The following is a 12,850-nucleotide window of genomic DNA, read 5'->3' as shown; positions in this document are numbered from 1 at the left end:
TGTGTAAATGCTGCCCTTACAAATACACATATCAATGACCATCTTTTGTTTTATTTTTGAAAAGACTGTAACTTTTGAAATCAATGCTGTGTGTCTCGTGGCTTTTATGTAGGTGTAAGATTTCATGAATGTTAAATATAAACACTGTCTTATTTAAGTTGCACATTCATCATCAATTCTCTTGTAAAATGGAAATTTGGTGCTTAATTTTTCAATGTTGAACTTTCATTTCTTTTAGCCCATTGCTGCTAGAAAGATTTATTGAAAGATATATGAGTGTTGCCAAGTAATAAAATAAATGTCTAGGTTTCAAAGCATTCAGATCGTGTTCTATATGGTCCATAGCAGCACTTCTCCGCTTTTACTTACAAGTAACTTCTAATTTTCCATGACACTTGGATACCTTAACTGACACCTTACAGACGTCATTGGTTTGTACACCACGTGGAGCAGTGGGGGAGAAAAGTTGAACACTTCTGCTACTACTCAGATCAAAACTCAGCTGCCTCTGAAGGGGAGATGCTAGTTTCTTGTTACTGAAAGGGTCCAGTAAAGATAGATGGACCATTCCTGGTTTGCTTTTGTACAGATTTAACCTAATATTAAGATACTAAAATAGTCTCATACTCTTCTGCCATAGGAGAATCTAGAAATAAAATTGAAGGATCTATTGAACCAAAAATGAAGTATTTTAACACAGTAATTAATAATATCTAATCTAAAAATGAAAAATCTAGAACAAGTGCTAAACCAAAGAGGATATGAAGAAAAAAAAAAACAAGTAATGTAGGGCTGTCTTGGCAAACCAAGATGTGTAATTTTAATATAACCTATAAATAGGTGACTCTCAAACCTTTATCTTCAATAATCTTGACCTCACTTCCAATATATATGTGTGATTTCAACTATTTTCAACATATATCAATGCTCAGATTTATGACCATCCTGTTGGCATCTTAAGATCAAGATACCCCAAAATAAGATCATCGTATACAACCCCCCCCCACACACACACACCCTCCCTTTCTTCCTTTTCCCTTCTCTATTTCTTTTTTTTCTTTTTTAAGATTTTATTTATTTATTCATGAGAGACAAAGAGAGGGGCAGAGACATAGGCAGAGGAGAAGCAGGCTTCCTGTGGGAAGGCTGATGCGGGACTCCATCCAAGGACCCCAGAATCATGACCTGAGCCAAAGACAGACACTCAACCACTGAGCCATGCAGGTATTCCTTCCTTCTCTATTTCTAATTCAGATATTCAAACAGCCTACTAGAGGGCAAATATTTTATGTACTGAAAAATATTCCAGTGACTAAAATGGAATAATCTCAGCTTTTATGAAGTTTCAGTCCTAGAATCTAGGTAGAAAAATACTTCAAAACTTGATGAAGGGCAGCCTGGGTGGCTCAGCAGTTTAGCGCCACCTTCAGCCCAGGGCCTGATCCTGGAGACCCAGAATCGAGGCCCACGTCAGGCTTCCTGCATGGAGCCTGCTCCTCTCTCTGCCTCTGTCTCTGCCTCTCTCTCTCTCTCTCTCTGTCTCTCTCTGTGTGTCATGAATAAATTTTAAAAAATTAAAATTAAAATTAAAAAAACGACAAATATATACAATGTCAAGTGAAGATAAGTTCTACAGGAAAAGAGAATAAAAAAAAACTAATGCTGACTGGAGGAAAGGTATTTTATAAGACAGAGAAGGCTGCTCTATTGACATGAGATATGAGCTATAGACTGGCATAGCTACCTGTCAGTGACTTAGACTTGAAACTTTGAAGTTGCTCCAACTTCTTATTCTTCCTTAAATATATATTTAATCACCAGTTTTGACAAGATGAGCTACTGAAATTTGCCTCTGACTTATATTTCTGAACAACCACTGGAAAAGAATGAGAGTTTTCTCCTTTGGCATCTCAAGAATGCAAATGACTTTTTAAAAAATTTAATTTACTGTAAGTATTGTGATTACACTTAGCATGATATCTACCATCTTAAATTTTTAAAATTTATTAATTTTAGAGAGAGAAAGAGCAGTGAGAGGGGCAGTGGGAGGGGCAGCGGGAGGGAATCTCAAGTAGACTCCCCACTAAACCAACTTGGAGCTCGATCTTACCACCCCGAGATCATGATCCAAGTGGAAACCAGGAGTCAGACGCTTAACCTACTGAATCAACCTAGGTGTCTCTACCCTCTTCAATTTTTAAGTATACAATACATAATTGTTGACTGTAGGTACAACAGATCTGTTTTACAGAAGATCTCTAGAACTTATTCATCTTGCTTGATTACAACTTTAGGCCTGTGGATTAGTAATTCTCATTTTGCCTTCTCCCCAGCTCCTGACAACTGCTATTCTACTCTTTGATTCTATTGATTTGAGTATTTCACACACCTTAAATAAGTGAAATCATACAGTATGTGTTATTCTATGACTAGCTTAATTCACTTAGCATAATGTCCTCAAGGTTTATCCATGTTAAACTGGATAGGGAAAAATTAGAGAAGAAGACAAACCATGAGAGACTCCTAACTCTGGGAAACAAAGGGTTACAGAAGGGGAGGAAGGGGATGGGGTAACTGGGTGATGGGCATTAAGGAGGGCATATGATGAGGTGAGCATTGGGTGTTATATGTTGGCAAATTGAATTTAAATAAGATCTTAATTTAAAAAATTAAAAATAGGACTACCAAATGGTCCAGTAATCTTACATGTATTTTTCCAAAAGAAATAAAATCAGTATCTCAAAAAAATATTGGCACTACTATGTTTAGTGCAGTACTAGTCACAATAACCAAAATGTGGAAACAATGTAAATACCCACTGACAGATAATGGGTAAAGAAAATGTGGTATAGATATACAATGGAATACTACTCAGCCTTAGAAAAAAATCTGCACTATGCAAAAAAACTTTAGTTTCTTTTTTTTTTTTTAACTTTAGTTTCTAAGGTGATAGTTTCCTAAAGGTTAGTTGCAATGTGAATTTGGAAACTGTATCAACAAATTCTTAATACTCTTGTAAGTTAAAGTCCATTTGTCTATTTTGCCCTTTGAATGGATATTTGCCTATGTAAAATTTTTAACATCATGGTTCGGACATTTGGAAAATGTTACTTTGAAGAGTTATTTTAGATCCTCCAAACACTAATGCATGTCATTGACCATATATTGAAAGGTTACTTTTGTTAATATCACCATTAAGCTCCTCAAAAAATCATTAATTATTGGGCAAATAATTTTTTTCAAAACTCTAATTTTGACTTGAAAGTTCAAAATCTATCATTGCTGATAAATATTCTCAGTTGTTTCCCTCAATGTGCTAGGCTCATTTCCTTTATTTTTGAGAAATGGTCTGCCATATATAATAACCATAATTTGCTAATCTTTTTTTTCAAGTAAAAATAGTGTTTCATTAAAAAAAACTGATTTAACTTGCAAATCGATCATCCCTAGTTCTTTTCCTTAAAAGAATCATCATAATAAAATATGCAGCTGAAGGACTTTACATGTACACTTTAAGACCGAAAATTTTTTTTTTTTTTTTTTTTTTTTTTTTAGGTTTTATGTATTTATTCAATAGAGACACACAGAGAGAGGCAGAGATATAGGAAGAGGGAGAAGCAGGCTCCCTGTGGGGAGCCTGAGGCGGGACTTGATCCCATGACCCCAGGATCACAACCTGAGCCAAAGCAGATGCTCAACCGCTGAGCCACCCGGGTGTCCTAACAAAGTGAATATTAAAAGAGCATTTATATAAGGTCAAAATTTAATAAAATTATAATTCTTAGTGCTTCATCAGGGATCATGGGCATTCCTTAAAATTCGCATTGTTATTCCTGCACTACAAGATATGCCAGTAAAGAACACAATAAGCACCAACACAGTTTGTTGCCACTGTCTGTAATTATGATAAAGCACTTGAAGTTTTACCCTTCCATTGTTGTTTGACCATCTGGGCAAATGTCAACATGATGAGAAAAGCAAATGTCTCATTCTGATTATGGAAGTGGTTTGGACCTTGCGAATCTCATGCTACAGTTTCTAAAGCATAATTTCTGTCACGTCACTCCCCTGCTCAAGACTCCAGTTGTTCATCATTGCCCACAAGGAATTTTAAAAAATAAAAGTTTTCAACCTGGAATTTAAAATTCATGCAACCTTATATTAATTTATCTTCTCATTCCATATGTTCCTTCATGCCAATTGACCCTAGACAAATGAAGCTATTTCTATTCCTACTATATACCCTGGGGATTTGCAGTTTCTTTCAACTAATTATACTGTTCTCTTTGCCTGAGTACCTTATCTTTTCTCACATTCATTGTAAGAAGCCACTGTCTTTCATCAAGGTCCATTTCAAATGAGGCGTAAGTGGGTATCATAGTTCTTTCTTCCCAATGCACATAACACTTTGTACTCCTCCCATGCCACTTATTTTCTACCCTGTAATAACATTTCTCGGGCCCTGCAGCCTAGTAGGATATATTATATGCGGTTGGTACTCAATAAATACTTGAAGAAACAAATGTTTGGTTGCATGGAGTCATTTGTTTAATGTGTTTCACTGCAATTACCATATGGGATTGTTGGATGAAATTAGGGTTTGTCTTTCTTCCCCAAATAAAGTATTTCTTGTTGTAAAATGTATTATGGTATAAGGCAGTTCAACTCACCACCTTGATCTCATTAGCTGATCTGTTCTCCTTCACATTCTCAGACTTGTATAAAGATCTGCCAACCAAAAGCATAAGGATGTTAAAACACTTTGAACTGTGTAAAAGAGTATTGATTTTTTTTTTTAGGTTAGTTTGAAGGTTTACAGAGACAAAATTACCATTTAGTTATTTTCCTTGAACATCCATGTAAATTACTCAGAACAAAAGAAGTACCCCTTACACATGCCATCTCACTATATACTTTCTGGCTTCAAACAACTATTTTAGGGGCCATAAGGAAGTAGCATATTTTGATTAAGAGTTTCCCATATCTAAATAACTGGTGTGGTTGAGTATTTAACACAGGAAGCTAAATACACTGCCTAAAATTGGCATTAGAGACTAAAGCTTGTCTTTGAGAGAATCTCAGAGAGTTTGTTTCTTTTCACAGAAGTCCCTAAAAAAAAATAAAATAAAATAAAAAAACAGGATATAAAAACAAAATGGAGTTTCTCTATTGGTCTGCCTAAATTGGGGCAAAATTTCACATATTTTGTCTTAGTGATTGTATGGAAGAATAGGTACATGTCTTACCTGGAAGCAGATAAGTATTGATGCCTATTTTACCATCCTTAGATCCCTAAGAAATTGCATCTATTTTCTCCCTAGGTAAAATGGCATTTATAATGGATTTATCAAAGGGCTTATGAATACAAGGAAAATCCTTCTGATTATTAGCAACCAAATCATTAATTGCAAGGTTCAGTGAAATGTATTCCACTAGAAGCGAGTCAAACATAGCCCCATAGGTTCCCATATCTATTCTGAAACCAGAATTCAGACATGCCCCTTCAATCTGGATGACTTTACATCTACCAAATAGTCATTGCACCATAAGGAGCCATCACTCTGATGGTACTGTGCTGCAACTTCAACAGCTGACTCCTAGAGACTATGAAGAGATGCTTTGATCACTGATGCCTTTACTACCACCATCCCTCCCCATTGTCAATGGAGTAGATTCTGCTGAAATCTTAGGTGGGTGCAGTTGAGTCTCTGACTCTAGTCACTACTATCACAGCTACTTCTGATTCTGCTCTTTCTAGAAGATTCCTTGCCAGGTATTGTGGGAGAAGGGAGGATGATCAGTTCCCTTCCCTACACATTGCTGTGTCCAGCCAATTCTGCTTGTGCCAGCTGTTTTTAATCACTCAGCAGCCTCTTCCCTACAATACCAGCTTGCCTCCAGGATAACTTGTTTGGGACAATTTCCTTTGTTTGCTGCTTCATGAATCTAGAGCTTCTGCTTCCTTGATCTGTCCACTTGACTGAGTTCAAAAGCCAGATCCTGGGGTTCCTGGGTGGCTCAGTCGGTTAAGCATCTGCCTTTAGCTCAGGTCATGATCCTGGAATCCTGGGATGGAGCCCTGAATTGGGTTCCCTGCTCAGTGGGGCCCCTCCTTCTCCCTCTCCCTCTGCCTGCTGCTTCCCCTGCGTGTGCTCTCTCTCTCTCTCTAATAAATAAAATCTTAAAACAAACACCAGATCCTATGTTCTCTCTGTCTTTACCTGTAACAAAAATCTCCCCCCACAAGCTCCATTCACTTTTGATTCCCTCTCTACAGCACACTTTAAGTGTACATTTCAGCAGCTTCTAATGCAGGGGGCGGGGGGGAGATCCTGCTTTTCTTAGATACCTCTCCTATATAAATACAAATTTTTTCCGTTTACTAAAAGATGCTGATTTATTATTACAAAATATGTTAGCTAATTCTATCCTGAATTCACTGATAGCACATGCAAGGGTTTCCTCCTCCACAAACTGTTCCACATGGATTTTTCTTTGTCCTCTGATTTTCTCTGAATAGCTGACATTTCTATCTAAAATATCATTTTGTTCATTTGGGATTTGGAACAAAGAAGCAGATGCCATGAACTAAAATAGTTAATGATTAAATCGAGAAAGATAAAAGCCTTGGTACTTTCCCCACAGATATTATAATTTAGGTCTTTTCCTAACCAGTAACAATTTCAGTTTTTGTTATTAAGAGCCCTGAATAATTTCAGAGTAGGTGAGCAATGGAATGGAACCAAAATGAATTCTTGAACTAATCCAGTAGCTGCCCATTCCAAAGAAAGATTGTATATGCATGTCCTTTGAAGTTTATATATGCCGTGCTATGGTTTTTATTAGCCTGCTACATTTTCTTACATTATTTGATGAATATTCTATGTGAATAAACTTCAACAGAATTTGGTGAAATGGGATTGTGTGACGCATAACTCAGCCTTTTGAGTTAAGATGACACTGGTCTTTCCACCCTTGGGAATGTACAAGCTCTTTTTAAAAATTTATTTCTTTGAATGCCCTTTTATATTATAAATATTTTTATTATGTTTTGCCTAGTTGGGTACACAATGAATGATCTCATTTTTGAATGGCAAGATGAGGCACCTGTACAAGTGGCCGAAGGACTCACTTTGCCCCAGTTTCTGCTAAAAGAAGAGAAAGATTTACGATACTGCACTAAACATTACAACACAGGTAGGGGTTGAGCATCATTTATTACACTTGTGACTTTTGGTTTTATGATATTCAGTGCTTCTTAATTATAGTGGTAGGTTAATTATTTTTTAACTATTTATAGCTCAGTGTTTTTCATGGTCAGAGAGCAGAAAATGAATTCATATGAAACTTACATATGCTTAGACTCAATGCATACTGTTCTATAATTGATTCGTATAGGCTCAAAGAAATGCTTCATATTCAATTATATCTTTTGGGGGTTCTTTTGTGTGTGTGTGAAAAGCTCATAGTTATATACGAATAATGTTTCCAAAACAAGTTCCTTTCATTTCTGTGTGAGCAGTAAAATGTACTGTTTAGCTTTTCTAGGGCAATATGCATTGTGTTTGATAACAAAATGAAAGAAACTGGTTTTTGTTGTTGTTGTTGTTGTTTTTAAGGCTTCATTTGTCTAAATCTCTCTTTGGCTACAACTTCATGCATTTCAAGTTATTGTTACTTAGGTACCTACTACTCACATTGACACAGTAGCCTTTTGCTTTTGTGGATAGAGATAAGATATTGTAATTAAGGATTGATAGACTTAATGTGACATTTGCACATTCATGAGACCTGTTCACTTCTCTCAACCAGCATGGGCTATTCTCATAATATCTAGTCTTGCTGCCCAGCCTATTCCTACAAATTCCGTTAACAATCACCTATAAATGGGCCATCACTTCAATGTGGCTAGTCCACAGCCTCCCACTGTCATCAACTGCAGCTCTTATTATTTCATTACAGTAACTATGATTCCTCTTTGGCTCATCATTTTCCAGGATTCTGACCTGACCTTTCACTATACAAGGTCTTTAATCTTTTTTATCTCTTTAATCAATTCACATGATCTGGTGAAAAAGTCACTGTCATTTTCTTAACCCAGGGATGAGGCTGATATTTAATGGCGAGTTCAAAGTTAACATCTGAACACAAAGATAAAGGGAGAACAGGTCAATATCAGTCAGTATCCTGCCCAACTCCCTAGGGGCAGTTACAATGACAAGCAAGTTTTAGATGCTAAGAGGCCTCAAGAGTTGGCTTAAGTTGGTGGATTAGTTTCCTAGGGCTGCTGTAACAAAGTACCACAAACTTGGTGGTATCCCTTGACTGTCTCCCCAAGATCCTCTTCTATCTCATCCCCTTACGCTATATTTTGGCCACCATGATTTGCTTTCTTACATATGCCACACTGATTCCTGCTTCAGGGCCTTTGTACTTTCTCTTCTTTCTGTTTATACTCTCCTATACATAAGTACTTCTATACTACATACATACTCTATCCCCAAATTACCCTAAACCAAATATTCTCTACTTCAAGACTGCTCAAATGCCAGTCCTCAAATGAGTCTCTATAACAAGTATATGTTAAACACTCAACATCCCACCTTCCACTTACTGCTTTCACTGTCTGAAATTTTATCTTTAATTTATATGCTTACTTATTGATTGTTTCCCTTATTACCAAAAGTTTTTAAAGCCAAGGATTATATATATTCTTTCTGTTTCTGTTTCCGCGCTCTGTTGAAGTACGTGGATGCTCAATAAATTCTTAAGTAAAATAATAAGTAAAAAGTGGATTTGAACCTGGAAAATTTGTCTGTACATGTGAGACTATTACAACTTGCCTCCTTGGGAGGAGCAGATTTACTCTAAACAGGAAGGAAACTTTTCCTTTAGATCTGTATCAGCAAGAAGGCTTTTTGGTCCTCCAGTTTTTTTGAGGTGTAACTTACATAAATTAATAGGATAATCAGTGTACAACCTGATGATTTAATATATGTACACCCTGTGAAAGGATACCTATCAAGTTAGTTAACACATCCATCACCTGACATATTTACCTTTTGTGTGTGAGATAGTATTTATGTTCTACTCTATTAGCAAATCTGAGTATAGCATTATCAATTACAGTCACTGTGTTATATTAGATCCTCAGACCTTGTTCATCTTGTAACTGAAGAATTTTTTTAAACAACTCTATTGAGATATAATTTACATACTATAAAATTCACTTGTTTAAGGAATACAGCTCAATGATTTTTAGTATATTTGCATGTGTGTGCAATCATCACCATAATCTTGAAATCTTTTATCACCTGCAAAAATAAACCTTATATCCTTTAGCAGTCCTTCGCAACTAGCAGCTCCAGGCAATCTCTAATCGACTTTCTGTATCTATAGCTTTATATTTTCTGGATGTTTTATATAAATGAAACCATATGTGGTCTTTTTGATAGTTTTCTTTCACTTAGAAAAATGTTTTTGAGATTCATCCCTATGGTAGCATACTTCAGTACTTCATTATTGCCAAGTAGTACTCTATTGTATGGGTAATCCTCATTCTGTTTATTCATTCACCAGTTGCTAGACATTGGGGTATTTCCAACTTCTGGACCACTTATGAACACTCACATACAAGTTTTGGGGTGGATATATGTCATATATCTTGAGTATAGATTTAGGACTGGGAAGTTGGATCATAAGGTAAATCTATGCAGCCAAACTGTTTTTCAAAGTACTCACATCTTTTTACAATCTTTCCAGCAATGAATGAGGATTCCAGTTTCTCCACATCATAACCAACCCTTGTTATTGTTCGTCTTCTTTATTATAGTCATTTTAGTGAGTGAAGTAATATCTCATTGTGGTTTTGATTTGTATTTCCCTAATGAGTAATGCTGAACACCTTTTCATGTGTTTATTAATATTTGCATGTCTTCCTGGAAAACAAATGTTCATTAGACTCCCTTGTCCATTTTCTAAGTCAGTTATTTCTATTTTTGATTTACATATGCTTTTTCCACTTAATATGTTGTCTTTTCATTTTCTTAATGATGTTATTTGAAGTACAAGAACTTGGGACCCCTGGGTGCTCAATGGTTGAGCACCTGCCTTCAGCCTAGGTCGTGATCCTGCGGTCCCGGGATCAAGTCCCACATTGGGCTTCCTGTATGGAGTCTGCTTCTCCTTCTGCCTCTCTCTCTGCCTCTGTCTCTCTCTCTCTCTCTCTGTGTCTCTCATGAATACATAAAATCTTTTTTTTTTAAAGCAAGTTGAAATTTTGATAGAAATTACAATGAATTTGTAGAGCAATATGGGAAATATTTTGATCTGGCCATATTTAGTCTTCTAATTAATAACTACAGAATGATTTCCCATTTGTTTCAATTTTCTTTAATTTTGCTCAGCTGTGTTTTGCATTTTTTAGTGTAGAAGTCTTACATTTCTTTTGTCAAATTTATTTGTAAGCATTTTATTTCATTTGGTTCTATTGTAAATGGATTTGTTTGCTCAATTTAATTTTTTTGATTGTTTATTGCTAGTGTATAGAAACAAGGTTGATTTTTGTATACTGATAGTATACCCTATAACCTTGCTGAGCTCAGCAGTTCTAAGATATTCTTAGTGAATCCTTAGGATTTTCTATATGTGAGGTGATGTTCCGCCTGTAGATAGTTTTACTACTTCCTTCTTAATCTAAACCTTTTACTTATATTGTTGCCCTAATTATCCCAGCTAGACCTTCTCAGTATAATATTTAATAGTTGTGGTAAGAAAAGACATTCTTGCCTCATTCCAGAATTTATTTGGAAAGCATTCAGCTTTTCACCATTGAGTACATTATCAGCTATAAGTTTTTTTTTTATAAATGCCCTGTATCAAGTTGGGGAAATTACTTTCTGTTTCTAGTTTGTTGCATGTGTTTGTTATGAAAGACTGTTGGATTTTTGACAGTTTTACTTCTATTGAGATGATCATATAGTTTTTATCTGTCTTTGTTCTATTTATACAGTATATTACATTGACTTGGGAGGTTAAGCCCAACTTACTTGCATTCCATGATAAATTCTAGTTGGTTATGATATATAGCTCTTTTCATATGTTGCTGTATTCAGTTTGCTAGTATTTTTCTGAAGCTTTTATATTTATATTTGTAAGAGAAATTGTCTATATACTTTTTTCTTCCTATGATATCTTTGTCTGGTTTTACTATCAGGGTAATATTGAGTTCATTGAATGGCTTAGGAATTATTCCTTGCTCTCTAGTTCCTGGAAGAGTTTATGAAGGATTGTTATTAATTCTTTTAAAAAAGTTTAACAGAATTCACAAGTGAAGCTTTGTGGTCTTTAGTTGTCCCTTGTGTAAAGTTTTAAAATTGATAATCTAATCTCTTTACTTTTCTCTATTTCTTCTTGAGTCAGTTTTAGTATATGTATCATTCTACACATATTCAGATTCTCTATTTCTTCTGGAGTCAGTTTTAGTAATATGTATCATTCTATATATTTGTCCATTTCATCTAAGACATTCCACTTGTTGGTATACAGTTTTTCATAATATTTCCTTATAATCCTTTTATTTCTCTGAGTAGTGATGTCCTCTTTCATACCTAATTTTAATAATTTGATTCTCCTTTCTTTCTTGCTTCATCTATCTCAGCCAGAATACTTTTTTCTTAATGATTTTATTTATTTATTTTTTATTTATTTATTTATTTATTTATTTTATTTATTTTTTTATTTTAGAGAAAGACAAAGAAGGAGGGGGAGGGAGAGGTAGAGATAGAAAGAGAAAGAGAGAGAATCTTAAGGGGACTCTGTGCTAAGCAAGGAGCTGGACTTGTGGCTGGATATCATGACCCTGAGATCATGACCTGAGCTGAAACCAAGAGTCCAAAGCTTGACCAATTGAGCCACCCAGTCACTCCACAGCCAGGATACTTTTAATTGCAAATCATGGACAACCAAAAATAAGTAGCTGAAATGCCATAAAATAGTCAATCATGTGCCCATTTTTATATTTGATTATTTGTCTTTTTATCAGTGAATTGTAATATTCCTTATATTGTCTCTTGTTTGAAGGAGAATTGAGACTAGAATAGATTTGTTTTTGTTTTTTTTCTTTTTTGTATAAAGATGAATAAATTAATCAAAATAAATTTTGAATCACCTAAAAGAAATAAACTTTAAGTCTGAAAAGTAAAATAAATAATTAAATAAATAAATAAAAATAAAATGAGAGTCAAAATATAAATGTGCTTAAAGAAGCTCCAGTCTTATTTTACTAGTGTTACCATGTCAGAACTTGTATAACTTGTTCATTTTTCTCTCTAGAGCCACTCATATGCATATGGTGTGTGTGTGTATATATATATTGCCATTATTTTTCTTCCCAGTGTTAGCTATGAAAACACTCTTTATAAGTCAAAATGAGAATTTTTAAGTACTCAAATGGTCAGTAATTATTACTAATTTCATCTTGGGATTACTTGAATAATTTGTAAATAATTTTTTAAAGCTTTATGTATTTATTTACTTGAGAAAGAGAGAGAGAGGGAGAATGCACACATGCCCATGAGCCAGCCAGAGGGGATGGTGGGGATGGTTAGTGGGGGTAGAGGCAGAGGGGGAGACAGTGAGAAACTTAAGCAGACTCCACAACAAGTGTAGAGTCTGATGGGCAGCTCAATCCCATGATCCTGAGGGCACAGTCTGAGACTAAGAATGTGGATGCCAACCAACTGTGAGACTCAGATGCCCTGAGATTACTTCGATAATTTAACAGTGATATCTTGAAAATGTTTAAATTATTCCTGTCCTATTTTTTAAAAAATTTTGTATTTTAATAGAA

General features: G+C 35.1%; 1 protein-coding gene across 7 annotated transcripts in view; it reads left to right on the top strand.

The window, feature by feature from the left end:
- GLRA3 (glycine receptor alpha 3) overlaps positions 1 to 12,850 on the top strand; it is a 207,616-nt gene that overhangs the window by 125,996 nt on the left and 68,770 nt on the right. For all 7 annotated transcript variants that reach the window (XM_049101298.1, XM_049101299.1, XM_025462876.3 and 4 more), the window contains one exon: positions 7,060 to 7,197. In XM_049101298.1, the coding sequence (XP_048957255.1) occupies positions 7,060 to 7,197 (138 nt within the window). The remainder of the gene's footprint in view (positions 1 to 7,059; positions 7,198 to 12,850) is intronic.

Source organism: Canis lupus, chromosome 25 (genome assembly GCF_003254725.2).
Source record: "Canis lupus dingo isolate Sandy chromosome 25, ASM325472v2, whole genome shotgun sequence".
Taxonomy (NCBI): Eukaryota; Metazoa; Chordata; class Mammalia; order Carnivora; family Canidae; genus Canis; species Canis lupus.
This window is presented reverse-complemented; position numbering and strand designations above follow the sequence as displayed.